The sequence below is a fragment of the Periplaneta americana genome, chromosome 3, assembly GCF_040183065.1.
Source record: "Periplaneta americana isolate PAMFEO1 chromosome 3, P.americana_PAMFEO1_priV1, whole genome shotgun sequence".
Classification (NCBI taxonomy): domain Eukaryota; kingdom Metazoa; phylum Arthropoda; class Insecta; order Blattodea; family Blattidae; genus Periplaneta; species Periplaneta americana.
In genome coordinates this window covers 115,129,362-115,156,951 of record NC_091119.1, presented here as the reverse complement: position 1 = coordinate 115,156,951, position 27,590 = coordinate 115,129,362, and the positions used below count along the sequence as shown (strand labels likewise).

The 27,590-nt window shown below is 36.3% G+C and overlaps 1 protein-coding gene across 2 annotated transcripts in view; it reads right to left on the bottom strand.

Moving 5' to 3' along the window:
* Positions 1-27,590, bottom strand: part of LOC138696402 (protein phosphatase methylesterase 1) — a 49,458-nt gene that overhangs the window by 16,580 nt on the left and 5,288 nt on the right. For both annotated transcript variants that reach the window (XM_069821316.1, XM_069821317.1), the window contains exons 3-5: positions 25,335-25,444; positions 12,549-12,794; positions 6,070-6,135 (exon numbers count right to left, since the gene is read on the bottom strand). In XM_069821316.1, coding sequence (XP_069677417.1) covers positions 6,070-6,135; positions 12,549-12,794; positions 25,335-25,444 — 422 coding nt within the window. The remainder of the gene's footprint in view (positions 1-6,069; positions 6,136-12,548; positions 12,795-25,334; positions 25,445-27,590) is intronic.

The window sequence follows — 27,590 nt, the reverse complement described above, 5'->3', positions numbered from 1 at the left end:
TCGAGTTCGTCTCACGCCAAAGGCTTGGAATTATCCTTTCATACTGGAGACTCTGTTATAGATAATTCCAAGCCTTTGGTATGAGACAAACTCGATAGCTCAGTGGTAGAGCGCCTGACTGGAGAACAGGAAGTCGCAGGTTCGATTCCCGCTAGAGGTTGTGAAATTTTCCTTTCATACCATGGCATGATTGTGACTATAATAGTATTTAAATTCATTCATAACGAAGATTAGTTAAGTCTCTGCTTCAGATATCTATTGAACTGTCTTTAGTATCTTGAATAATTAACGAAGATTAGTTAAGTCTCTGCTTCAGATATCTATTGAACCGTCTTTAGTCTCTTGAATAACTAACGAAGATTAGTTAAGTCTCTGCTTCAGATATCTATTGAACTGTCTTTAGTATCTTGAATAATTAACGAAGATTAGTTAAGTCTCTGCTTCAGATATCTATTGAACTGTCTTTAGTCTCTTGAATAACTAACGAAGATTAGTTAAGTCTCTGCTTCAGATATCTATTGAACTGTATTTAGTATCTTGAATAATTAACGAAGATTAGTTAAGTCTCTGCTTCAGATATCTATTGAACTGTCTTTAGCCTCTTACAGTGTTATTCATAGACATTTTGCTAGCTCGCGCTACGAGCGTGCTAAACTAGCCCTGGCTATCCACTGGTTACTTGTACAGGATTCATATCATATCATATCGCTAACACTGGTTTATGAATACGAAAACCGTTAGTTTGCTGATCATCCACTGGAAGCCCGCGCTAAGAATGTCTATGAATACGGCCCTTAAGGGCCTACTGAATATTAACAGTTACACTGTAATTTAAATATTAATTTCTTCTGTATTTCTCCTTTTCATAACAACTTGCAAGACAATGTAATCAATCAATCAATCAATCAATCACTGTAGTGCAACAACTCAGAAGGTTTTTGGCCTCAGTCACAATCAAGCTTTTCTAACTTCCACATGGTGTGTATGTGATGTAGAAGGCGGCATATCCTTGGATCAACACCAGAGATGCATACATTGTGAGACTCCCTAAACGTGTGGTTAGCACGGAACTGAGCCATCAAGACAATATAGGGCAACACATGACACAGAACAAACACCTAGTCCCACGAAAGAAAGCTAAATATCTTCCATTGTCCATCCCAGGAATCGAATCCCAGACCTCTTGGATGGAAAGTGCATATCGTCGTTGCACCTCGAAAAACTGCTATGTACAAAAACCAAAACATTTCAGGAGAAGCAAAAACCATTACAAATTTCCAAAACGGCTATAGAAAGCGATTTTTATTTCTCCATTATACAAGCGAAACCACTCAGTATTCAGATACTGGATTATAAGGGATGATTCCCAACAGCTTCCTGATCTCTTTACACCACATAACTCATTTTTCGACCAAAATTTCACATAGTGGTTTTTCGAGGTGCAACGATAATGTCAACAGCCCAGTTCAAAAAGGAAATAGCTGAAAAAAATTTTGAGAAAGCTGAATTTTAAAGCTTCATGTTGCCTTAAAGAATCGAATTAACACACACTAATTTAAAACTTCTAGTATATATAAAACATCAGTAACAGAATTTGGAGTAATTTAAATGATCCATTGATTTTTCACAGCAACATAAAGCTTTAAAATGTAGGTTTTTCAAAACTTTAAATTTTGAATTGTTTTTTGAACTGGGCCATTGATTTCTATCCATTGCAACAAGGCATTGGATGATTTAAATATTAATACTTTAAAGTGACTCAGAATTAGTATACGAGCATGATATATCGCTCATTTGCGATGAGTGGCACAACTAAAGAATTTTCATTTTTGAGATTCTTACAAAAATTAAAACTCCAAAAGTAGTATATTTTTATCATGAATAACGACAAGTACATGATTATATTATTTTCCCACCAGATAGCAGATGTGTCTTTATCAGACTGTTTTAATCTGGCAAAATCTTTGCAATAACAACGTCTTAATTTTAGTTGTTACGAAGCATTCATATTGAAATGTTTAAGTCTTTTCATGAAGAGTTACAGAATTTGTGTTGTGTCTTTTCATTGAAAAATTTTTTTTCAGGAACAACGAATTATTCTGTGTTGTGTCATTATTTTAGATAAATAACAAAGATTTATTTAATTTCCTTTATCATCAATAAGCTTAAATCTAATATTGTGACGGTATTAATGATTAAAATTATGTTAATTTAATAATTATTTTGCATTATGTCTATCTATTTGAAAAGTGTAATAACGTTTTACCTTTTCATTTTCTAATAGGGTTCGTAATGTTTTTACAGGGAAATAAGTCAATTACGTTCCCATTTAATTCTAAAGCTGGCAAAACAGAAATTTTTAGAAAATGAGAATGTCTAGTAGCCTGTTACTCAAACACAACCCGAAGGTTTGTTCAATAATGTACTGCTATGTAACATTAATAATGATCTTACCTGTTATTTACAGAAAGTAAGCAGGTCAGTGTAAGTGATGCTGATCCTAATTATGAATATATTCATAGCAAAGAGAAAGTTTATGTCGAACTAGCCCAACTTCAGCCTAACTGTTCCCGAAGTCAGATTGCTACTTGTTGTTGTTTTTTAAAAACACTTTGGATATCACTGACAGAACAATTCGCACAGGAGTGGAGAAAAAGACTGAAATGCCTACGGTTATGGAAGATAGACGTGAAAACACGGAAAGCACAAACACATGGATGAAACCATCAAAGCTGGGGTTCATGACTTCATTAATAAAATGCCTAAGATACCAAATCATTACACCGTGCACAATCTACTAGAGAATTTATACAGTAGATGGAAGTAAAATCATAGCTGATATCTATCGAGAGTATGTTGCTGAATGTCAGACTAAAGAATCTGCTTATTGCAATTACATAATGTTTTACCGCATTTTCACAGAAAATTTCAATTTGCCATTTCATAAGCCTAAAAAGGATCAATGTAAATTATGCGTAGCACACAGCAATTCTACTGGTGAGAACAAAGAAGGATTTAAAAGATAATACGATGAGCATTTAGGTCAGAAGGAACTATCTAGAAAGGAAAAGAAAAATGACAAAAAGAATAAGGAGACAAATACTATAGTTGTTTGTTATGATTTGCAGGCTGTATTTCAATGTCCTAAAGGCAATATTTCAGTCTCTTACTACAAGTCTAAGTTGAATGTTTTTAATTAACATGTTTTAATTTGAGAACAATTGATGTCACCTGTTTCATTTGGCATGAGGGAGAAGCAGAAAGAGGTGTCAATGAAATAGGTACCTGTGTCCTTAACTTCTTGGAAGAAAAATAAAAAAATGTGGACTGAAGACATAAAAATATAATGATAATTGCGGAGGACAGCAGAAGAACAGATTCATGATCCATCTGTACATGTTTTCTGTATCCAAATTCAAATCTGAAATCCATTATCCATAAATTTTTGATAACTGGACATACTCAGAACGAAGGTGATAGTTCCATTCAATGATCAAGAGAGAAGTAAAACACGTGTCCAAAAGTGGTCCGATTTACACTCCACATCAGTTTGTCTCTATTGTTCAAGCTGCAAAGAAAACAGGACGGCCCTACAAAACCAAGGAAATGTCCCACAAGGCCAAGAATCAAGAATCTAGGAACAAGTTACAAGAACGCAAATTGCTTCAGGAACACAAGGAACCACGTCGAGAAAATCAACGAAATAAAGGTTTTAACAGTGCATCAAAGTCATGCATTGTCATTTTTCTACAAAACATCTTATTCCAACGAAGAATTAAAAAAATTACAACTTAAAAGATGTTCTTCAAGAAGTAAAACAAAAAACGAGACTCAAGAATTGCAATGAGCTTATAATGGGAAAACAGGTATAAGTGAGAGGAAAAAGGCAGATTTACTAGATCTGATTACACGTAATCAGATTCCAGGCTTCTATAAAGAATTGTTTAAATCTCTGAAAGTGTAAAGAGCTGTTATGAACTGTATTGAAAGTGTTCTGTTATAATTTATGTTTACTGGGCAATTTTATTCCCAAAATAATTTTATGTAAACAATTTCAGATTTTGTATAATGCTTTCTCAATCTAGACTGTTGCTATTATATTATTTTTTAAACATAATTCAGAGTCCTGTATTTAAAATAGTCTTTATAATTATACGGTAAGTAGAAACTATAATTTTCATACACACTTATTACATTCACTTGTCAATACAGCAACAGCTTTGTTACAATTTAAATTTTTTAATGAATGTCACAGAGCATCTTTATGATAATGACGTGCCAATAAATTATTCCATTGCATTACTTTATCAAAAAATTACTTTTCTAAAAGCACAATAATTGTACAATTTCAATAATTGTACAATTATTGTACATCAGGTAAAAATCCTTACTGTCATAACTAAAAACAGACATATATTTTTTTTAAAAAAGAACGACACAACTTAAAAAAATTGTTGAAATCATTGAAATTAATAAGTAGTTATGGTACTATACGCTATAACACTATAAATATAATCCATGTGCAAAATTGCATTCCATTTGGGAAAAGCATGTGCCTACAATTTGATTTTTAAGAATATGAGAAATTTAAAATGCTTCTCCTGTAAAATTAACACTTTTTGAGTTGTGTCACTCTTATCACAAATGAGCGATATGTAGTATAGTTTATAATTTCATGGACTGGTAACCATAAAGCTCTGCTTTGCACTGTGTCCCACAATGTACTGTATGTGCAAATAGTGACATCTATTCACTGTTTATCAAGGTAAGTAATAAAATTAGTCATTTCACATAGTTGTATGAAGAATGTTGGCATTGTAAATTGCGTTACAAGGCATGGTAAAGTCCAACACGTCAGTTTCCGAATTGCATGCAAATATAAAATACTCAAAAGGTAAACAAAACAATATCCGAAACTCCGAAAATGATCTCAGAAGTACTGATGATGATGATGATGATGATGATGATGATATAAGATTATCTTTATAGATAAAGATTATTTTCAACACGGTTGATTCAAAGATATTTTTAGGACTGTTTCCAGCAGTTATTATAGGTATGCATATGTTGTCACATGGCCCAAGATAGCCAAAGATCATTGACTCTTCTACTACATACATTGTCTGGAAATACTAAAAAAAAAACCTGGGAAAATAATTCTTAAGGCCTGAAGTTCGTGTATATTATAATATTTTATTTGACTACAATGACTTTTTCAAATTTAGTTTCAAAAGTAAAAACAACATTATTTAATTCGAATCTTTCTCAGGCTTCCAGACAGGTAACAAGTTGCTGATCTACCAATGTTTCGAGGATATTCATCTTTCTCGTCTTCATGGTTAACTTGTAATTAGGGGGATATCCTGGCAAAGTATCCAGGCTAGTGAGGTAGGAATGTTAAGGAAACCCTGGCCATAGCGTTGGAAAGCAGTAACCTGAATCAGGACTCGGGTCTCCACTCAGTGCTGCATGGACATCGGCGATAAAAGTTCTCAACACCCCGATGGTGGCCCATCATCAATGGAGGACACATCCGCTGGGCCTACAGAGAGACCCATGATCAGTCAGCCGCCCCGCACAACACAAGGCAACAAGTCGGCCATGTATACACTGCAGTCCGTAACGTATGGAACATGGACAGCCATTCAGTGCCTAGCTCCTCAGCTGACTACACCCCCCAGCACTATAAATAAGGAGCAAGATATCCCCCTAATTACCAGTTAACCCTGAAGACGAGGAAGATGAACATCAGTGGATCACCAACTTGTTACCTGGCTGGAAGGCCGAGAAAGTTTCGAATTATCATGTCGCCAGGAAAGCTTCAGTAGTTACTTTAACATTACTTAAGTCAATTATGAACTTAATGAAATTCAATTAAATGTAAGTATTCTTGTCTTCACTGAAGTGTCTGATGTTTGTGGGTACCAATATATTATGAAAAACAGTACATGAAAATCAAATTGACTACATTTACATAGATGAACAAGCACTGCCATCAATGCCAGCATCATCACCATCAAAGACAGCATAAATTGAATACAATGTTAATTAAGTTTACAGGGGACTTACTTTTTAATCTGTCCTGGCATAGAGACTTTTGCAGACTCGAGATTCCTCACCTGTCCACTTCGCAAACTGCAAAATAAATTAATATTATTTAAAGCATAATATCAAGCAAAAGACTAGAATATCTATTTTCTATGAATCTTAATTCAAATCTCAACTAGTCCAAATTATTATTACTATTATTATTTTTACTAATGGCAGGTACTTGACTGTTGGTCATTCACCCATATGAAGCCAGTTGTGTAGACAATTTACCAACAGAATCATTGTCCAGGGTGCACCATAGAAGACTGGTCTATGCTACACTCGAGATGATGACGATGATGATGATGATGATGATGATGATGATGATGGTGATGATGATGATGATGATGATGATGATGATGGAGATTTGTTTGAATGCCACAGGAGAACCGGAGCTCCCAGAGAAAACTCTGTGTCATCTGCACCATGGGCTTGTCCAACACAAATTATGAATCGGTGGTATGCCAGAGATCGAAACTGAGTCCACAGGATTATAAGTCCAGCACTCTAGCCACTAGACCAAAGCAGCTAGTTCAAATTATTGTTTGTGGTGAAGATGATTTTGGGCAAGTATCCTTAGAGTTCTGTGTTAGCCTTTCATCATTCCAACAAACCTCAATCACTACAGTACCTCACTATCACTGCACTCTTTTGCCACATAGCACTGTAACTGGCACATACTAGAGATAGTATTATGTCTCAGAAACAGACTTTTGGATATTCAACTGTGTCTTGTGGAACATTTTGGAAATATAAACACATTTCATCAAAAGGGCAAATAGGTATGACTAGAGAGACTGCTTACTTTGTTGGGATCGTTATATCTGGCTACTCCAAAGAACTGAGCATTGATAAATCCTGGCTATTGCTTATATAAGATAGCTAATTACTGGAGCCAAGAGAGACATTCGAATAATATAAACATATTAATATTATACTTAGCAACGGGTTCCCAATACTCAGACAATAATGTGACAGCAGGCCGGAACATTCTGGCTGCGTCGGAGAGTTCGCGCGCGTCTGGGAAGAGAAGACATGAGCTTCGGCAGGCGCTGAGAGAGGGGGAAGGAAACCAACTGTGGTGGAAGTAAAGAAACATCTGGAGACCGATTGTTGTAGAAACTTCGGGACACAGTACATTCGAGAACGTGTGAATTAATAAATAAAAGGAGCGAGTGTGTGTCAGTTTAGTTTAGTTAGGTAGTCAGATGTGAGAAGGCTAGTTAGCGGAGACGTATCCGGTGCATCTGAGTTCGAGGTGCAGTGAACTTGAGTAACTGTAGCAGCATCCAGGCGAGTGCGATGTATCCAGAAGTCTTCGGTTCGAAGTGCAGTAAACTGTTTCTGAAAGGCTTGGGTTCGATGTATAGTGAACTTGAGTGAGTGAGCTAGAAGAACTAGCCAAGGCGAATGAACTGAGAACTGACAGTTTTGTTTTGTGCATAGTGCTTTAATCCTGGGCCAGGTCGATGGCATTTAAGTGTGCTTAAATGCGACAGGCTCATGTCAGTAGATTTACTGGCATGTAAAAGAGCTCCTGCGGGACAAAATACCGGCACATCCGGCAACGCTGATATACCCTCTGCAGTTGTGAGCGTCGTTAAATAAAACAACAAAACAAAGCATAGTGCTTTGTGAACATTAGTTAAAAAGAAATTAGGAGTACATTGTTGTTCTTCTCAATAATACACGTGAATTGTCATTGTCGTTGCAATAACGACTACTGTGTTGAGTGGAATACCCACTGTTGATGGGTGGGTGATTAAAGTCAGAAATAAAAACCACATTATTGTTGAAAATAAAAGTTACAATACCTTGATACTGTCAATACTCAAGAGGCTGGTATCAATCAATAACACCAATTATGAACTCGATACTTTTTTTATACTTCATTAACACTAAAATTTTCAAGATATGAAAGACACTTTTTCACCTTTCCTAATAACGGGACTGCCTCATTGGACAAAGCATAACTAACACACAGAGCGAAAACAAAGTAGATCACAAAAGAGAAATGTAGGGAACCAGCAAAAAAGGGAAAATTAAGGACAGGAAAGATAATAGCATACATATAATAGGCCTAAACATAATAAACAAACAGATTAGACGTTCAAACAAAAGTTCTTCCTTTTTAGGAAACAAAGTACAGGTGGTATTTTAAAATGGCAAGTGATCCTCTGATAGCAGTAAGGAAAACATCATGAATGAAGTCGTTGTTCAGCTGGAACTTCTTGCAGAAACTGACAAAGAGGCGTGGTATTGTGCCTCTAGCTTCAACCATTAACCAAACTATTTCAATGGAGGTGAGGTGATATTTCTCCAAATAGAATGAAACTGTGGGCTTGGGCTCATAAATTCTGCATTTTTCTGTGTTGACGTCAGCAGGCTGTTGTTCCTGTGCCTCGAACCTGTCGGATCGATAATGTAGGCAGATGTAGAGCCTGGTGCAATGGCAAGCATGTCAATTTGCCGACAGGATCCCTCTTGAGAGATGCCATGGACCTGATTCAGTGATGTCTAGAGTTCTGCAGTGTCTCGCTGAAAGATCAGGCACCCAAAACGTGGTCAAGAGTTTCAATCTCACTGAGGCAACGAAGACAGTGGTTTCCGTCTTGGGACCTTCCTGGTATAGCACGCAGTGAACAAACATTAGCTAGCACGCAGTGGACAAACATTAGCTGTCATTTTAAGAGCTAGTCTCCATTCATTGCTAGTGAGGCTATCAGGCTGTCGAATCCATTTATTGGCGGGAGTGAGCTCTTTCTCCAAATAATGCATGACACATGACAACACAATAAATTCCTTTACTTTATGCATGATATAATAAATTTCTATAAATCATCTTATCTGGTTACTCATTATATTGAAAATACCAGTGTTATCACATTAAACATGTTCACATTCAAATATTACAATTAAAATAAAAAAACAGCTATGTATTTTATAGCACATTACATGAATTCTTCAATACAACGTTATCGAATAAAATGGCAATTTTGTAGTACTACTAACATACAGTGGTCTAGTGGCTAGAGTGCTGGGCTTACAATCCTGTGAACTTGGGTTCTATCCCCGGTGTATCCCCAATTTATAACTTGTGTTGGGCAAGCCCGTGGTCCAGGTAGCACAGGGGTTTTTTCCAAGAGCTCCAGTTTCCTTGTGGCATCCTAACAAATCTCTATCATCATCTCATCTCATCGCAGGTGTAGCACAGACCAGCCTCCTATGGCACACACTTTGGGCAATGATTCTGTCGGTAAATTGGTCTACATAACTGGCTGCATATGGGTTAATGATGAAAAGTCAAATAACCGCCATTAATAAATAAATAAATAAATAAATAAACATTCATACGATGAAATGTTAAATCGTATTATTAATTGAATAATAAGACATACTGTATATTCACTGTACTTTCATATAAAGTAAGTTATTACCAGGGCCCGGATAATTATGTAATTACATGTTTTTTCTATTAACATTAAGATACGAGATTTGTGATATGTTGGGGTTTCATGTCAATTAGAGCCTAAAAACGTAAACTTGAAAGTACATACGTTTACATATTTTGCTCTTAAGTACATATTCTCACATATTTTACTCTTAAGTACATATATATATATATATATATATATATATATATATTTCCATGCTTAGTTGCAATTTTATTCATTTTATAACATGCCTGTATATCCTAGAAGGGTATAACCTTGCATGAGACAGTCTTGAATCTCACTGCATATCCAAGCCATGCCATGTCATCGAGTGAAGTGTCAGATGCAGTTAGCCAGCGTGTGTAGATTGAACAATAACTTTGTGTTATGTAACCTCAGTATTTAATTCTTTTTAATTTCAAGTTAAATATTGTACTAAAAGATGCCGAAGGAGAAAACCTCACTCTGTGTAAAGTTAAAGCATTACACAGAGAAATTTGACAATATTTCCACAGATGGAAAGGTACTTTTATGCCTGGTTTGTGAGAAGAATGTGCCATGTCCTCAACGTTTTCAAGTCCTGCAACACTTATGCATGGGCGCATGCTTTCAAGACCACATCTCAAAAGCAGTTATTACTCACTGAACCTCAACTCAGAAACACCCAGGACCTCAGAAATCTCAGTTTGCAAGTGATTTGTGCCGTGCTATGGTTTGTGCTGATATCCCTATTTGGAAATTAAAAAATCCAGTGCTGTGTGAGTTTCTTACATATGTGAAACTGTGCCAGATCAATCTACGATCAGAAAGAACTATATACCTGACTCATATATGGAAACAATCAACTCTATTCTTTTGGAAATTAGTGCTGATGATCCCATTTGGATCTCAATTGACAAGACAATTTATGTACAGGGAAGACGTATTGGAAATGTTATAGTGGGCATATTGAAAGACAATGAAGCGAGTAAGCCTGTGTTGTAAACTTGTGAGGTGTTACCAAAATGCAATCATCAAAATATTGCTAAATTATTTAATGATGCAATGGAACTTTTGTGGTCTGATAGGGTGAAACACAGCAATGTCTTCCTTCTTGTGATGGATGCAGCACCATATATGTCCAAAGCTGCCACAGCTTTGCAAGTTTTATATCCTAAAATGTTACATCTCACATGTCTTGTCCATGCATTTCATCGTATAGCAGAACTGGTCTGATCTAAATTTTCTAATGTTGACACACTAATTTCGAATACAAAGAAAGTATTTTTAAAGACTTACAACAGAGCTGATAAATTCAAAGAACTGTTTCCTGAGCTACCACTCCCTCCTCATCCAATCTTAACGAGGTATGGAAGCTGGATTGATCTTGTAGACTACTACGCAAAGAATTTTGATTCTGTGAAATAAGTTCTTGATTGTCAAAATGCACTTTCTAAAGGAACAGCAAAGCAATCATTCAGCGATGTAAAGCTTAAAAATGATATTGCCTAGCTACATCCAGTGCAATTTTTCGCATTTATGCATTGCCATTAAATCTTTGGAGACATCTTCTTCCAAACTCTCAGACAGCCTTGATGTTGTGTTCATTCTGTAGTCACTTCTCTGGAAAGTCTACTAGGACTGGTTGGAGCTGCAGTGAAGAATAAGTTCTCTTACAGTTTGAAGAAAAACTTAGAATTCAAGACAATCAGTGCTATTAACAGAGTGCTAAGTGAAGATAGTACTGAAGTCTTTGAAATTGAGTACACACAGAAGATTTGTGCAAGTTTAAAAATATGCACCCATTACTTCATGTGAAGTTGAACGATCATTACTCAGTACAAAGCCATGTTACGCGATAACAGAAATTTTCTATTTGACAATTTGAAACACATGTTTGTTCCTTATTGTTACGGAGATTGTAATTTGGAAAATTAACAGCAATATGTAATTTTCAATTTTTTAGTTATTTACATACATCTCCTGATTATTATACCTAGATGTTGTTGTAATGGATCCATAATATGGCATGTGTTAAGACATGTGATTCTGTAGGTAACCTATCAGCAACATATTTCAAGAAAATGTAGGGAAATTCTGATATTATGATGTTACATATTTCTTGGTATTTTAATGGTTTTATTATATATTTCAAGATTTTTAAACACATATATGTACATAATTTACTGATTTTTAGTACATAACTATCCGGGCACTGGTTATTACCCATGGTAGTGAATATTTCCCTTCATTGTTATAGTTATCTTTTATTCTTATTTGTATAATCCTCCACGTCAGTATCACTACAGCTCTCTCTTTCGCCCCCTTACAAATGTACAGTATAGACATATCTTACATGCAATAATTATGTTACTTTTTAACTTCCAATAGCAAACTTTTAAGAGCCTGAAAAGGTAATACAGCACATTGATACGTAACACAGCTTAACATGGATTTTTTACATATAGACATTCTTTTGTATATTTGTCAATGAAGCATTTCGTTCTAATAATAATTTAACGTATTTAATGTATGTACCTTTCATTCACTTCAAGTTGCTGTAAAGGAAGAGCAGATAGTTTGCATTCCTTCTACTCACTATGGTTTGTGTTACTTTCGGTACTACTGAACTTAGTACAGAAACTACAGCTCTGCATCGATAAGCTACTCCTTTCAGGTATACAGTGTGCTTTAGTCCTAGCCCACATAGGAATAACTGTGAACAGTACAAGCCTGCATGATATGATGCAACTTATCCTACCCGCATAAAGCAAGATTAACTCAGCCCGAGCCCAGCGCATGTTCATCTCTATATCTAACAATGGTTGTGAACTGTAACTGCACATCAATTTCTAAAAACAAATGCAAATTTGAACAGATTGAATGAAACATTTTACAAATTTTTAGTGCAAGCTTTTGGACACAGTTCGAATATTTTATGGTCAGAGGTGCATGTATTTATAAGGTGTTTTCAGAGCATAAATTTCCTAACCTCAACAATGAGAAAATAAAGTGAAGTAATGATATCTGCAGAAGTACACTCACCACCACTCAATGGCATGCTCCAGGGATTTAAAGTGTGTAGGTCGTCCTCGGAGGAAGCTCTGCATGCTCGCCAGTGCATCAAGTGCTGTCCCCTCAACAACATCTATCACTGCGAGCCCAATTAATGAAGGGATGTAATTGGCACTTGCAGTGTGCACTGCAATGGCGCCACCCATACTGTGACCAATCAAGATTATAGGAGGTGGTTCCGATCCATACAGAGTACGTATGATGTCTCCCACATCTCTGCAATAAATGGATTAAATTGATAACACAAACTACACAACAGTGAAAGAGGGTCAACTGTAGCTCAGTCATCAGCTAATGTTTCTTACTAATGTAAGTGAGTTCCATTTTTAGCACATAGGTACTGTAAAATTTTGGTGAATAAAGTTTTTGTAAGGCTAAGTTCTCTAGTTTAAAGGAGTTAAAAAGCTATACAACAATAAAACTGAGAGAAACAAAAGATGATAGAGACGAACAAAGAGTGCAGAAAGTATTACCTCTATGACCATTCCACCTACTATATTAATGGCTCAAAATCAGACAACTTCTCTGATCCAGGTATGAAATGGTCAAAATAAGTTTATGTATGGTCACAAACAAAGATTAATTCCCACCATTAATCTGTTCTCCAATTTTGGTAATAAGCATGAACAAAATAACAACTGAAGAGGTGGATTCCAAAGTGTCTTAAGTACTTTTTCAACCCTCCACAAGCTGACCTGAAATGCACACGCTGTAATTTAAGTGGGTATGGGGCACAAAATGGACCCTCCCAGTTTGCCGAGGATTGAGGTTTCAACTTGTTTTATTCAAGTTTTAATTTATTCTTTTCAAGCCCATATACTGTAAGTTACAACTATATAAGTTTATTTAACAGACTCTCGAATAGGGCTCTCTTGAGTGGATATTTAATAACAACAACAACAATAATATTGATAGTAATAATAATAATAATAATAATAATAATAATAATAATAATAATAATAATAATAATAATATCTTGACTTGGATCCATTTGAAAAAAAACATATGTAGACACTAGAGGCGTAAAATTTATTTTATCAGTTTTTGTCATTTTTCTCAGAACTTGTCATTTGGACTTCGGCCAGTTAGGAATCCACCTCTTCAATTGTGGACGCATTTCACAGAAAAAAGTGGAAATGAGGTGACTAAAAATTTTACCAATTCATTGTATAAAATATCTGCTAGGTGCATGAATTAAAAGTGGATACCAGTTAAGCTGAGATCAATTGAGAAAATTTGATGGCTTACAAAGAGAAGTTACGAATGGGAAACGCATACCATTTTGCAGGGTTTGAAGAGAATATTCTAGCATGCAAATTACAGAAGTAAACAGCATTAAAAACTGTTCAAAACAATGACATCATTTGGTTTCTTGAGTATGCATCAGTGGCGACCTGTACTATATCAGTGGGTCTAGTTTAATGAATTATGTCATACGCCAGTGTGCATGAAGTCCTGGCATAATACTTCCTCTACTTCTACTTTTTTTTTTTTTTTTTTTTGGTCTTTCAGTATAAGTGTTCTTACTGTTCAATAATCATAACAGTAATAATGACTATTATGATGATGATGATAATGATGATGATGATGATGATGATGATGATAAAAATAACTGTAGTAGTAGCAGTAGTAATAATTGTATCGAATTTTCAGTTACGCTGCTTTTTTTGGCAGACTTACTATGACAAGTCAACATATACAAAGAGAATAATAAATATTACCTCCAAACACTAGAGCATGATAATTACGAAATTGAAGACAATAGGTGCCATAACAGGGGCGTATTTTGCGGGCTACCGGTGGTAGCCCAAGGAAATTACAAAAGAAAAAGTTTATAATATAACATAATGTAATAATTTTGTATTATTAGTTTTACCATAGTAATTAAAATTAAAGTAATTGTTAGATATATTTTGTGTAATAATAGGGTCAGCGGTAGCCCAAACCCTTTAACCAGTATACGCCTCTGTGCCATAATAATGTCAATAGTTGTGGAGATACTGAGGTGAATATTCAGCTGTGGAATGGGGTAAGAAATAAACTGCTCCAAAGAATGAGTGTTTACAACAATGTGATATCTTGCAATAGGTACTTCATCTCGAGATAAACAGAAATTCATGGGAAACTATAAAGAGGATCATTTAATAACAGACAGGATACTGGAACATAGTTCTCAGATCATAGGCATAGCTTAGCTATTACTGATCTCGATTTATGCTCTGTGATTGCACTCAGGTGTGGGTTCGAATCCCACTTGGACTGATTACCTAGTCTGTTTTTCCCTGAGGGTTTCCTCTACTGCAGGCCTGCACAAGGTTTGCGCTCTCCAAGCCGGCTCACAGCTCATGAGCGGAATGCAGATATTAGCTGCGCTCTGTATAGGGTGGACTGAAAGAAGGGGTGATCTCGTACAAAATATACACAAAAGGAAGTAGGCTACTATTACGTGGTTCATGAAATGAATTCCCGTTCAGTGTTTGCAAAACTATCTTGGACTTATTAATTAATACATAAATATTTATTTTACAAAAATAATAGAAATTTTATACCCACTTAAATGTACAATATCATTTTCTTATATTTTATCAGTACGAGGTTTTATGCTGTTGGCAGCTGAAAGGAACAGAAGCCTACTGATCGTAATGAAACATCAGCTACAGATATTCGATGCCTGCCTTTATTAATGTTGATTATAGAAAACAGTTGCTCACAAATATAAATGTTGAGCCAAACATAGCAATCATTTTCACAGCCAGCCTGTGTAGTCGTGGATATTATTGCTAATGTTTAGTCTTGTAAAACTCAACCAGGCTAGTAGTATTATTCAAACGATCTTTAGCCCTTAGGCCACATTGAAGATCAATAAGTCCGAGCTGTAAATCGTTAAATGTTATGTTTTATTTAAAGACGCTCGCAACTGCCGAGGTTATATGAGCACACTTAAATGCAATCAACCTGGTCCGGAATCGAACCCGCAACCTCGGGCATAGAGGGCCAGTGCTATACCAACTGCGCCAACCAGGCCCACCTGTAACTTATATGACATTGTTTCAACTGGTGTTGAAGGAATTTATTATGATAACTTTAAAACTTCTTTCCAATTAAGACAAGACTTTTAGTAGGTTATTACACTTTATCAACAGCTTATATTATGTAGCGTCTGAATGAGAAGAAAGTGATAATGCCGGTGAAATGAGTCCGGGGTCCAACACCGAAAGTTACTCAAAGTTTGCTCATACTGGGTTGAGGGAAAACCCTGGAAAAACCTCAACCAGGTAACTTGTCCCGACCTGGAATCGAACCCTGGCCACCTGGTTTCGCGGCTAGATGCACTAACCGTTACTCCACAGGTGTGGACCTTAAGACAAGATCTTGGAAGCTAGAATTAAATTCATTTTGAATTTCAATTAATATTTGCACATAATCGTTTAACATGGCTTCATCACGAGCAGTTTCTATCATTCGAAAGTAAGCCATATTACCTTCCGGAAACTGACTTACAAAAAGTGTAAGTTTACGACTGAAATCCCTAATTTATTCAACATATCAACACTGAGCTGGCCTTTTCCCTGAAGAGAGATATTTAAATTTTTGAAGATTAATATCTTTAGTATCTTTATGTCTGGACTCGTAATGACGCATTATGTTACGTTTCTTTCTACCTTTCAGAATGTTGTGGCAGATAAACACTGAGTATTTACTCCAGCAGCTACGAAAAAATAAGCATTTTCCCATGCAACATTGAAAGAATTTGCCTGATCACCACTTTTCCGTCTTTTAGATTCCTTCATACTGTACTGTAGCAGTAGGTAAGCAACGTGAAACAGTTACTGAGAATACGCACTGCACTCCACTAGATAGCTGAGTGGTCGTTTCCCTCTCCTCTACCTATAGCAAGTCTATGTCATTCTGACGTATCTTCCTCTCCGATTCGGCAAGCGGTAAACACAGCTCTCCCGCTCCGAAGGATCGCACGCACTTGTTTTGTGCAGGTATGCTCTACTGTAAGACGAATGTCAGGTAATTTAATAGCGAATACTCAGACTCAACTTGCTGAATACCAATTCATTATCACCAATTCCACGGATGCTAGATAACCATGCAGTTGATACGGCATCATTAAATAATCAATTTAAAAAATAGATAGTTCTGTACATAGAGAAAGGTATATTGTATCATCAATTATCACAGAACGTGCTCAAAATGACTACCCTCTTTGTACAGACATGCCTTAGTCTGACATGCAACACCTTGTGTCATCTTATACAACTGTAATCACTGATAACACTTGCGATAGCCATGTGCAGGCTAGTGCTGGTTCTCAAAGCTCTTTATATGTCTGGTCTTCAACAATATTACTAATAAACTGTTCAGTGCACAGTGTGTGAAGGGGACGAAAGAGTGAGTAACTCTGTAGTTTGTCCATCACTGTGAAGTAACGGTTAGCATGTCTGACTGTGAAACGAGAAGGGCCAGGTTCAAATCCTGGTTGGGACAAGTTACCTGGTTGGAATTTTTTCGGTGTTTTTCCTCAACCAACTGAAGCAGAATTGCTGGGTAACTTTCGGCATTGAACTTCGCTATCATTAATTCACATATCACCATCCATCCATACCACAGCCCGGGTTCAGTTCACAGTGTGGTGTGCTGTACTTGTATAAGAGTATCACTGTTTGGCTTCATTCACAGAATAGGAGTGGTAAGAACAATAAGCCTCAGGCAGCAGTGTAAGCCTTCTGATCTCTTCTCCGGATTATAAAAAAAAAAAATTCTAGAGTTTGGAGTAGGTAACAACAAATGTGAGAAGCACAGCCATGCAAAGAGCAATGTTACTAGTATTTGCAAAAGTACAAGCTGTTTCATTTCACTTAATGGAAAAATTACAAGTTAGAGGGTAAATTCTTGTCCTCCTTATGCATGTTTTGATGCAGTCTATCATGCTCTCGTTTTCTCAGGCAGCACTCATTATCCATTCTGTATATTTTCATTCAGGATTGAGGTATGCAGTTAGTCATGTAGCATGTCTTTAGGACATTATGTTGGTGTTATTTTGGAATCAGTGTATGTAGCATTGTTGCTATGACAGCAAATATTATTGCACGGAAAATCATTTAATAATATTAATTTTATGGCACTGGTGCAATTAATGTAACGTATTGTGCACTATTATAGCCAGAGACCGGAACTTTGGCAGAATGCCTTTTTAAATGTGTTAAATCTATCTTCATTTTGAAAGTAAATATGTACGAACCTTACCTTTGTGATTGAAACGTCACAGTTTTATGTTGCCCTTTTCTGCCTTTTTAAATATAGGCCTAAATGTCTAATTCACAAAATAAATGTTTTTTTTTTTGCCTTTATTTGATTATTTATCTATTATTTATTAATTTATTATTAAAAATTGCCTACAGGTATATTTTAATTTATTTCTATAACCACTACAATGAAAGTCACTTCACTGAATGTATATTATTGTCTTTCAGTCAGTTCATATTCTCTTTGCAACAATGAATGCTGCCGTGCAAAAATGTTTAACTGTAAGCATTTTAATTATCGTTTGTGTTTATTTGACAAGGCAAAAATGAGTGCAGGTCTAACATTATTTTTAACGGTTATTTTTCTTTCAGTTTTCATTGCAACGTTGTTGTAGCTAGCTAAATATTTCATATCGCAACATATCAGTACAACCAAACACAAAAATGCACTTTCCAAGGCTACTGGGAAGAAGATTTCTTTGCTTCCAACAGTAATGGCAACATCGAATCGAAAATCTCAATTTGCATTCGACTTATGTAAAGCTTTTCTTGCTGCCGAAATCCCTTTGTGGAAAGTGCAAGGTTGTGGGTCTAGTGCAAGGTTTTTGTAATTACCTTTTATTGCGTATTTTAGCTATTTATAATGCCTTTTTTCCTGTCTATTTTAGCTATTTATGATGCCTTTTTGCCTCCCTATTTTAATGATTCATAATGCCTAAACTTCCGGTCTCTGATTATAATTAACAATATGTGTGTGTGTGTGTTTAGTCAGCAATTCGAAAATTGATTGGAACATCGTAAGTGACAACAATAAGGCATCACTCATGAGACAACTAAGTCTGGAGCGTAAAGGGGGTAGGATGACCAGTTCCTTTCTCTCTCCATTGTATACATTGCTGACTAGTAATATACTGTACATATGCGAATACGCCACACCATCAAATAATCCGCGCACCCTAATTTTAGAAAAGAAAATAAAAAAAGTATTTGAGGCGAAGGGGTACCAACCTTATGTCAAATAATGCACGCACCCCAGTTTTTCTTCGCTAAACTCATGAAAAAATATGCCTGAAGTATTCGCGTATATATGGTAATTCACTAATCAGACTTGAAATGCAACAGTTGTTCTTCTTGTTACACATATCTCAAGTGAGATACACACACATATCTCAAGTGAGATACACTGCTTGGTAACAGATGTATTACTCAGAACCTCAATCAAAGGTACCTAAGACTAACAATAAAGAACGTGTTTGTCAACGTATAAACAGTCTGGGCTTGACACCTCTGATGTTTTTATTTCCAAAGTTGAAGAAACACTATCATGGGATACACTTTTCAGTATTCACATCAAGTGGGAAAGGCTGTGGAGGCGATTCGTAAGGACCTATCAAAAATGGTTTACACCACGTCTTTAAAGACTATGAGGAATGCTGAGATAATGCACTGAAACTGATGGGAATTATTTGAGAAAGATCATCAAAATTTGGTGGATAAATAAATGTATATCACCAAAAATGATCACTGATTATTGAACAGCCCTCATATGTTGGTGATTCAAATCTCTCCACAGTAAAGAGAAAGCATGGCCTATGTCACTGTTGATAGTGATTTGTCCGTCGGACAGGGATGTTAAGTCTGTGGTCCCCTTACTGCTATTTGACAGGAGTAGGCTATGTGCCGGTACCAGATTTCCCTTTTTCCCTTTCTCATCTTCATCATCATCCTCACTCATTCCCTACATGAACACCTACATATACACTCACTTTAGTACACGACATAACTTTCGACAGATAAACATCATGCACAGCATGGCCTGCTGAATGGTGTGCAACTTGAAAATGGGTCACAGTCCTGCCATCTATCCGCAATATGCGGAGCCTTAATCACTCAAGTGAAGTGGGAAGGCATTGGATACACACCCTCATACCAGTGAAAAAACAAGAATACACAGAAAGAGACAAAGTTCTGTTCTTGAGATTAACCAGATCTTCCTGTTTCGACTGGATGTTTACACCACCGCCTGCTTGAACACATCTGATGGCTGCTTATACTGACTGCTCATTCAATAGTCAAACATATAACATGAATAGGAAAAAATTGCCCCTAGGCAGCCTAATGGCCTTTGAAGACGCTTGTGGATATATCCTGTGCTGAATGTTTATATTATGTGATTAAAATATTACTTTGTTTTGTGGCTCCAATAGCTTCGTTAATTCATTATATTCTTTGATTTTGAAACAAGAGGAAACATAACATGACATGCATAACTTAAAATATGAAAGCCAATGAGTTGCTCAGTTACAAAAACCTCTATGTGACAAAATCAAAATCATGTTTAAAATTAAAATTGCACACTAACTATTAGTAAGACATTTTATGTAACTTGTAAGGTTAATTAATTATTTTTGTTCTTATAAAACTGCAGGAGACCATGATCTGTGCATATGCTACCTACCCATTTTTGGCGACATACAAAAAAATATATAAACTTTTCAGAAGGCCAAAAAAAAATGAACTAGGCTAGTGCCCAGGAACTTATAGATTCAGTACTTTCTGAGAAAGGAATTTCTCCAAACAAGAAAACCGGAAAACTTTTTGTGTGGAACTTCCCTACACTACTATGTAGATGTTTCATAAATTTATCCACGAGAGTTTCTGACACAAGTTTCTGATGATTATTATTCATAACACACTTCAATATGTCACACTGGCACAAAGTAGGTACAACAAAGTTTTTTTCATAGTTTGAAGCAGACATATAGATGAACTGGTTGGTGCTGCATCTACTGCTGAAATTCGTAAATACGCTGTTTCAGTGAAAGCAATGAAGATCTTTTCCCCTGGGGATAGTATTGAAGCATGGGTTTTGGAATTCTATTACGATTCATTCATTGGACATGTTTTTCCCACTGCAGTTGGTACTTGTTTATAAACTGTAAGACTGGTTGTAATTGGAGTTCTTGCATGATATCCTCATTTTTTGTAGTCCGTGAATATAATATTATAATGTCGTTCTTATAAATTTCATTTCACAGGCTGTTATTCTGTACTTCTCATTGTCCATGCTTCACTTCCGTAACATAGTACATGTCTAGCTAAGGTTTTATACAAACATATTCTTGCGTGCCACTGTACTAGGGAAAACTTCATAATTTTGTTGATTATTCCCATTGTTTTATTGTATTAGCAAATTTTAGAAGTTATATCTGTTTCACCAAAAAATGTTAAATTATAGCCAAGATATGTAAACTCATTTACTCTTTTTATTAATTCGTTGTTTACGCAAATTTTGCATGCAACCAGGTATTTCCTCGAAATGCCATGACTTTTATTTTCATGTCGTATTTTGCGCTGATAATATTTAGATTATGCACTGAACATTGAAGCTCATCTTCATTATGTGCAATTAGGGCTAAATCATCAGCCAAGAGTAGACTATCAATCTGTAAATTTCGACTGATAAAAATTGAACCATGACATGTCTGTTTCCAATCTCTAGTGATCCTGTTCATATATTACAATGAAAAGTAATGGAAATAGGTCACAGCACAGCCTTGTCTTACTCCGCTATGAATTTGTTGCCAATCTGAAAGTCTATTGTTAGTTCTAACTGTTATCAAAGTTGTTTTGAAATGTTATGAAAGTTAATTAAAATCTGTTGAGGGATATGATCACCTGCTAACACCTGATATAATTTATTTTGATTGACTCTATCAAATGCTTGTTTAAAATCAATAGAAGTGTCTCTATGTTGAATTCTCTATGTTTTTCAATAGCAATTTCAATGCAAAATAACCATCGCAACAAGACCTGTCTTTATTCTCCTTAAAAAATTATCCTACTTTTAATCCCAAGTCGAAAAGAGGTTGCAGTATGCGGGATACATGATGAGCATAAAGAGATCAGACAAACCAAGGAAGAGATCGCTCGACATTAGCAAGGATGGACTTAAGAGGTTGAAGGAGATATGAGTGGACAACTTCTGTACAGGAGGCCAGAGTCCTTTATAGACTGATAGCGCTTGAAGATTGATTGATTTATTGACTGATTGGATTATCGATGCCAAGTGCAACTCATGGTCATAAACTAACGATAAAATAGGGAAATTTATGTTCTGCTTTTCAATGAAGGAAGACAAATATGTTTGTTACATATTCGTAATAATATAGGTCCAATCATCCATTCTTTCTCTGAATGTTCAATGTTGCAGGTTTCATTCAATTCTGAGAGACTTCTCGAAAAATTCTTCGTCATTGATACACAGTCACAGGAGGCAGAATGTCACCAGCACCACTGAAATTGTCATTACAGTTACAGTTTCTTTTTCTACAAATGTCAAAAATTGTACCTAACATCTAACATTCATCCTGTTTTCGGTCAAGTTTCAAACCTTGTCTGATGAGCATTAAATATTATGCAACACCTATCCTCAGCATTCTCCTCCAAATAATTTCAAATTCTTACATTGTCTCATTTACTATTGCGTGACTGAATTTCCACTATTCTGATAAGCGAGGGTATCTCTTAAAGACTAAAACCAATATTAGCCAACTATACAACTTTTAAATGAGCTAGGTCTCTCTCTAGTCATCTGCAAGGATATCAGCAAATGTGAACAACAGTCTGCAATGACAATGAAAGAAGAGGGAATGAGAGGAGAAACAATTAAAAGATATGCAATCGCGCGACTTTGCAAAGGGATTTGGGGCTGTGAGGAATTCGAATTGAATTTTGGGTAGGGGGAGCATTGCGACCTAAAACATCTATTGCACTTACCCTCGAGCTAGGAGCTTTCCCAGTCCACACTAGTTCACTACACTAAGATTCGCTGCATACCAGGTTTCGAGCAAGTACTTTCACTCATCTCTGGACCAGACCCTTCTGCATTGCCAGCTAGCGTTCAATAGAATGATGATGAAATGAAATTGGATAGCATGATGTTGACGCCTAATATGAAGAAGTTCACTGCTGTGGAGTAACAGTTTGAATGCCTGACCATGAAACGAAAGGGGCATGGGTTCAAATTCTGGTTGGAACAAGTTACCTGGTTTACGTTTTCTCTGGCATTTTCCCTCAACCCTTTAACAGCAAATGTTGGGTAACTTTCGGTACTGGACCCTGGACTCATTTCCCTGGCATTATCACCTTCATATCATTCAGATACTTGATAACCATAGATGTTGATAAAGCATCATAAAATAAATCACTAAAAAAATATATGGGAAACGGGAGAATCTCGAGAAAAACCTCAACTGTGACTCTGTCTGCCACAATTGTCACTAAGGATTTTTCACCGGCATAGTTCAGGCAGTAGCTTGTTAGCTACTGATTCGAAGTTACACTTGAGTGTGGATTCGATTCCTACTTGGACTGATTATATGGTTGGGTTTTTTCGAGGTTTCCCCAACCATAAGGTGAATGTCAGGTAATCTATGATGAATCCTGGAACTGATCTCACCACATACCATCTCGCTATCACCAATTTCATCAAGCTAAACAACCTAGTAGTTGATACAGTGTCGTTAAATAACCAAGTAAAAACAAAAAGAGAGAATTATGGAGAAAATAAAAAACGGACATAACTTTACAACTACCACATGAGGGGGAGGAATGTCATAAGCACGATCAGCAGAGTGGCTGACCAACAGCTGGCAGTCACCGAAGATGTTAAAAGCCTTTGCAGAGAAATGATGAAGGAAAGGAGTCGCTATCTTCTCTAGACAAGGAATCTGAGCCCTTGCACTGGGTGAGTGACAATCAAGAAAGCTTGACTTGAAGCATCCAAGGCAACATGTTAAACCGAAGGTTTCGACGTTTTAAGCTTTAATTTGGAAAAATGCCGAAATTTATATGGAAGGGTATGCTTCACTGGAATCTCTCTTTGTATTTGGCAAGTTCTGTTCTTATCTTTGTAGTATATGATTAAGAGTTAGACCGGGTGCACACAGAATCAGACGCGGCATGACATTTTGTCTCATGATACTTGTCTCCCATTGGTTTCTTATTATGTGGTGCACACAGAATCAGATGCGGTGCGACAGTGGCGAGTAGACACAAGGAGACACAAAGAGACAACATCGAATGACTGCTTGAAGTTCGTCACGAGGAGACTGTCTGATAGCTGCAGTGTACTGCGCATGCATTAGAAGTGGCTATGATTGCATGCTTTACTATCTACAAATACTATATTGTTGTGTAATGCACATTATTCATAATTGAGCTCGATGCGGATAAATTAGTTGTTTTAGTACAGGAAATATATGGTCTGTAAAATCTTTGAAACAATATCACGACAGTAATGTGGTTTCTAAAAATATGTGAGAAATTGCAAATGAGATGAAAGCACCACGTAAATATTAATATTGATGATAATAATAATTTGTAGTAAGCCTACTTCTCTGCTCTATACTATCATTCATTACTGATTTAACATATTATTTTTCTTTATTGTGAGTCGTGAAGTAGTCATAAACATAGAAAATGACGTCTGTGCACTACAGCAGTAGTATTTAATTTTAAGACTCTTTCAATCCTATAGATTTTTAGGCGCATTAGACATCCTTAAGAAATAATAACCAAGTGCAATAGAATTTCTCATATATACAGTCCTCTTTCATTGACGCCATTTTCTAGCCTAGGCAGGTTTTCCAAACCCACACAGCCAGCAAATCAGTTGTCGCGAGCAGATCATGTCATCACAGTCTAGTATATATAGTCACGAAGCTTGAGTTGTTGAGGGTATTAGGAACAATAGACTGTGCCGGTACTGTTTCACAATGTCTGTGATGAGGTGACAGTAGCGATCCTAGTGGTTAGCAACTATCTATGGATGCATATTCCCTATGTATTGTGACCTTCGTGACTGTATATACTAGACTGTGGTGTTATGTTGTCGCGAGGTGTTGTAAAGCAAAATGTCACGTTGCACCATGTCACGTCGCATCTGATTCTGTGTGCACTCGGCCTTACTACTGTTATTACTACTACTATCATCAGGGTGCGAATTAAGATTTCTGATGATGGGGAGGGGGGGGGGTAGAATCCTAGATAGAGAATACATAAAATTATTACTATCCTCATTTGATACGGCTAAACACTTGGTCGCACTGAGTTGCTTGTCTTGCATCTTGATTATAATAATAATTATATCCATGAGCAGTCTTAAGATAAGATGTGTAATTCCTAAGTTATTGATTGTTGTCAGCTTACCAGTGATGATAATACATCAATATTATTTTCTTTGCTTACTTTATACTTCATAAAGTACATATACTTGTACTACAACAATTATATTTTGTGAGAAGAGATAGAAGTTATCCCTGGCAGAGATGTTAATATGAATTTATGAGAGGGGGATAACTTTCAAATGGGGGGTAATCCCCCCATCTCCCCCGTTAATTCGCACCCTGACTAGTAATTACAATTATTTTGCAAGAAATGTCTGATTTTAAATTACAAGATGTAGTTCCAGCTGATGCATATAATAATTCAACAATACCTGGCCATGGTCTCTGCAGACAGATCTTCCTCGTTTGTGGTTATGGTGTCTCCATGACCTCGCAAATCTATTGCTAGTACCTGGCATTCTACATAACTTGTTACCGAGGTCTGCAATAAACCAGCAAAAGTAGCACATTAACAAAGGCCACAATCAATGATGTTGGTAGTCATGTAAACTTTATAAATCATTATGTGATAATAAGTCAGGGTTCCGGCCAATGTATGGTCAAGAAGTAACCTTTTTTACAACCACATAAGCCTTAACTAATTTCCAAGAGAGGGTGGAAGTGCATTATCTAGCAAAATTTATAAGCTTGTACTTGCTATTTGGGAAAATAAGTTATACCAGAACAATGGAAGGAGTCCACAATTGTATCTAATGATATGCGTAAATCACGAAGTGATTTAAGACGGCGCTTATTCCGTAGGATCCCGGCCAACTAGTCACTCATAACGAGTGCACCTCAGCACATGTGTGGACTTCAGTCCTATGTTCATAGACATCTATGACGTAGTGCAGAGGGCGGCCACTAGAGGGAATCCAAGAGTTGGAACTCAATCAGAGACAATTCTGTCCGACGCCGGGGTTGTATCCGGTGTGGCTTAGTGGATAAAGCATCAGCACGTAGAGCTGAAAACCCGGGTTCAAATCCCGGCGCCAGAGAGAATTTTTCTCCGTTCCATTACTCTTTCATCATAGGTACTTATAATTTGTGTTTTCCCTAAGGGTGACAGCTATGTCAACTTTAGGTTCTCAACTTAATATTACATTTTATAACTAGTTTAAACATGCTGCCCACAGTGTGCATGAATATCTTTATTTTTTTCGTCTACAACTCTTAGAACCTATAGTTGACAGGGGCTGTCAACCTAAAGTACCCAATGTGTCAGCTTTAGGAGACAATATTGAAGAATCATTTTTTTAGACAAAACATGGCTCCTAAAAAGAATTCAACAATATTCCCAGCAATCAACAGGTAAAGCACGTCTGTTGGAGAATCATGTAGTCTGGTTTGATGAACAAATCGGAATGGACAAATTGAAAACTTCCCAGGAAAATAATGGACCCTCCCAGGCTCCACAGAGGATTCTCTGGAAGAAGGTAAAGATCCTACAGCTACAACAAAACATACTAATAGATATGAATGTATTAGAGCTACAACCTCAAACAGAAGCACCTAGGCCCATGACAACACAGTTAGTTCAAACAGAACCACCTATGCCCACGACAACACAGCCAGTTCTACCAGGATCACCTATGCTCACAATATCACATCCAGTTCAACTATTAGAACATTCTTCGCTGTCAAAAGACAAAGCACCTCAAATAACATCCACAAGCAAGGATGTTGTGCCTTCACTGTTCAAAAGGAATTTATTTTGGCCTCACTCTGTTGAAATAAATGCCCCAAAAAGAAAGAGAGAAAGAATTTCTGCTGAAATTAACTCACCATAAGCATTAGAATAACTTTAAAAGGAAGATAATAACAAGAAACTAGAAAAAAAGAGGACGAATGAAAGAGAGCAAGGGAAGAAAAAAGGATTGTTCAAAAGGAGAAAAAGAAGTAGCAACGGAAGAAAGAGAGAGAAATGCCAGAATCAGAAAGCTCAGATGAAAGTACAAGTTCATTGATGAATACTAGTGACTCTGAATGGTGTGAGGAGGATTCTGATGAGATGACGATAGAAAGTTTGAGCAAGAAAATCTTAAAGGGAATTTCATAGTTTGTGAATTTGTTGGTGGAAAGAGACAGACATCCAGACTTACTTACCTATGTATTGTTCAAGAAATAACAGAATATGTAATAAAAGTAATGGGTTTGAAAAGTGTTAACGCAAGTAAAGCAGAATTTGAAGCTGATGAAAATGACATTTCTTGCATATATTTTAATCAATTAATTGGGTATGTAGAGACTCCAGAGCAGACTGTAAGATATGTGTTCAAAAAGCGACTGAATGTGAAGGAGAAATAACTGGATCTTTCTTTGTGTTAAACTGATGTTTTAAAATCTTTGTATTAAATTAAAACTTGTTTTAAAGTAATAGTAATAATGCAATTAAAGCTTAATAACTTATATAAGATCTTTCATTATGTATACATATACAAAATACCTCTAAATCCCACTTACATAATTTTCTTCAGGGTATAAAAAAATGCGTCAACTATAGGTTCTAGACATGTCAGCTTTAGAATCCTTTCTATTTTCGTGTGTCAACTATAGGTGCATGTCAAGAGGTTCTTGTTAAATTTATT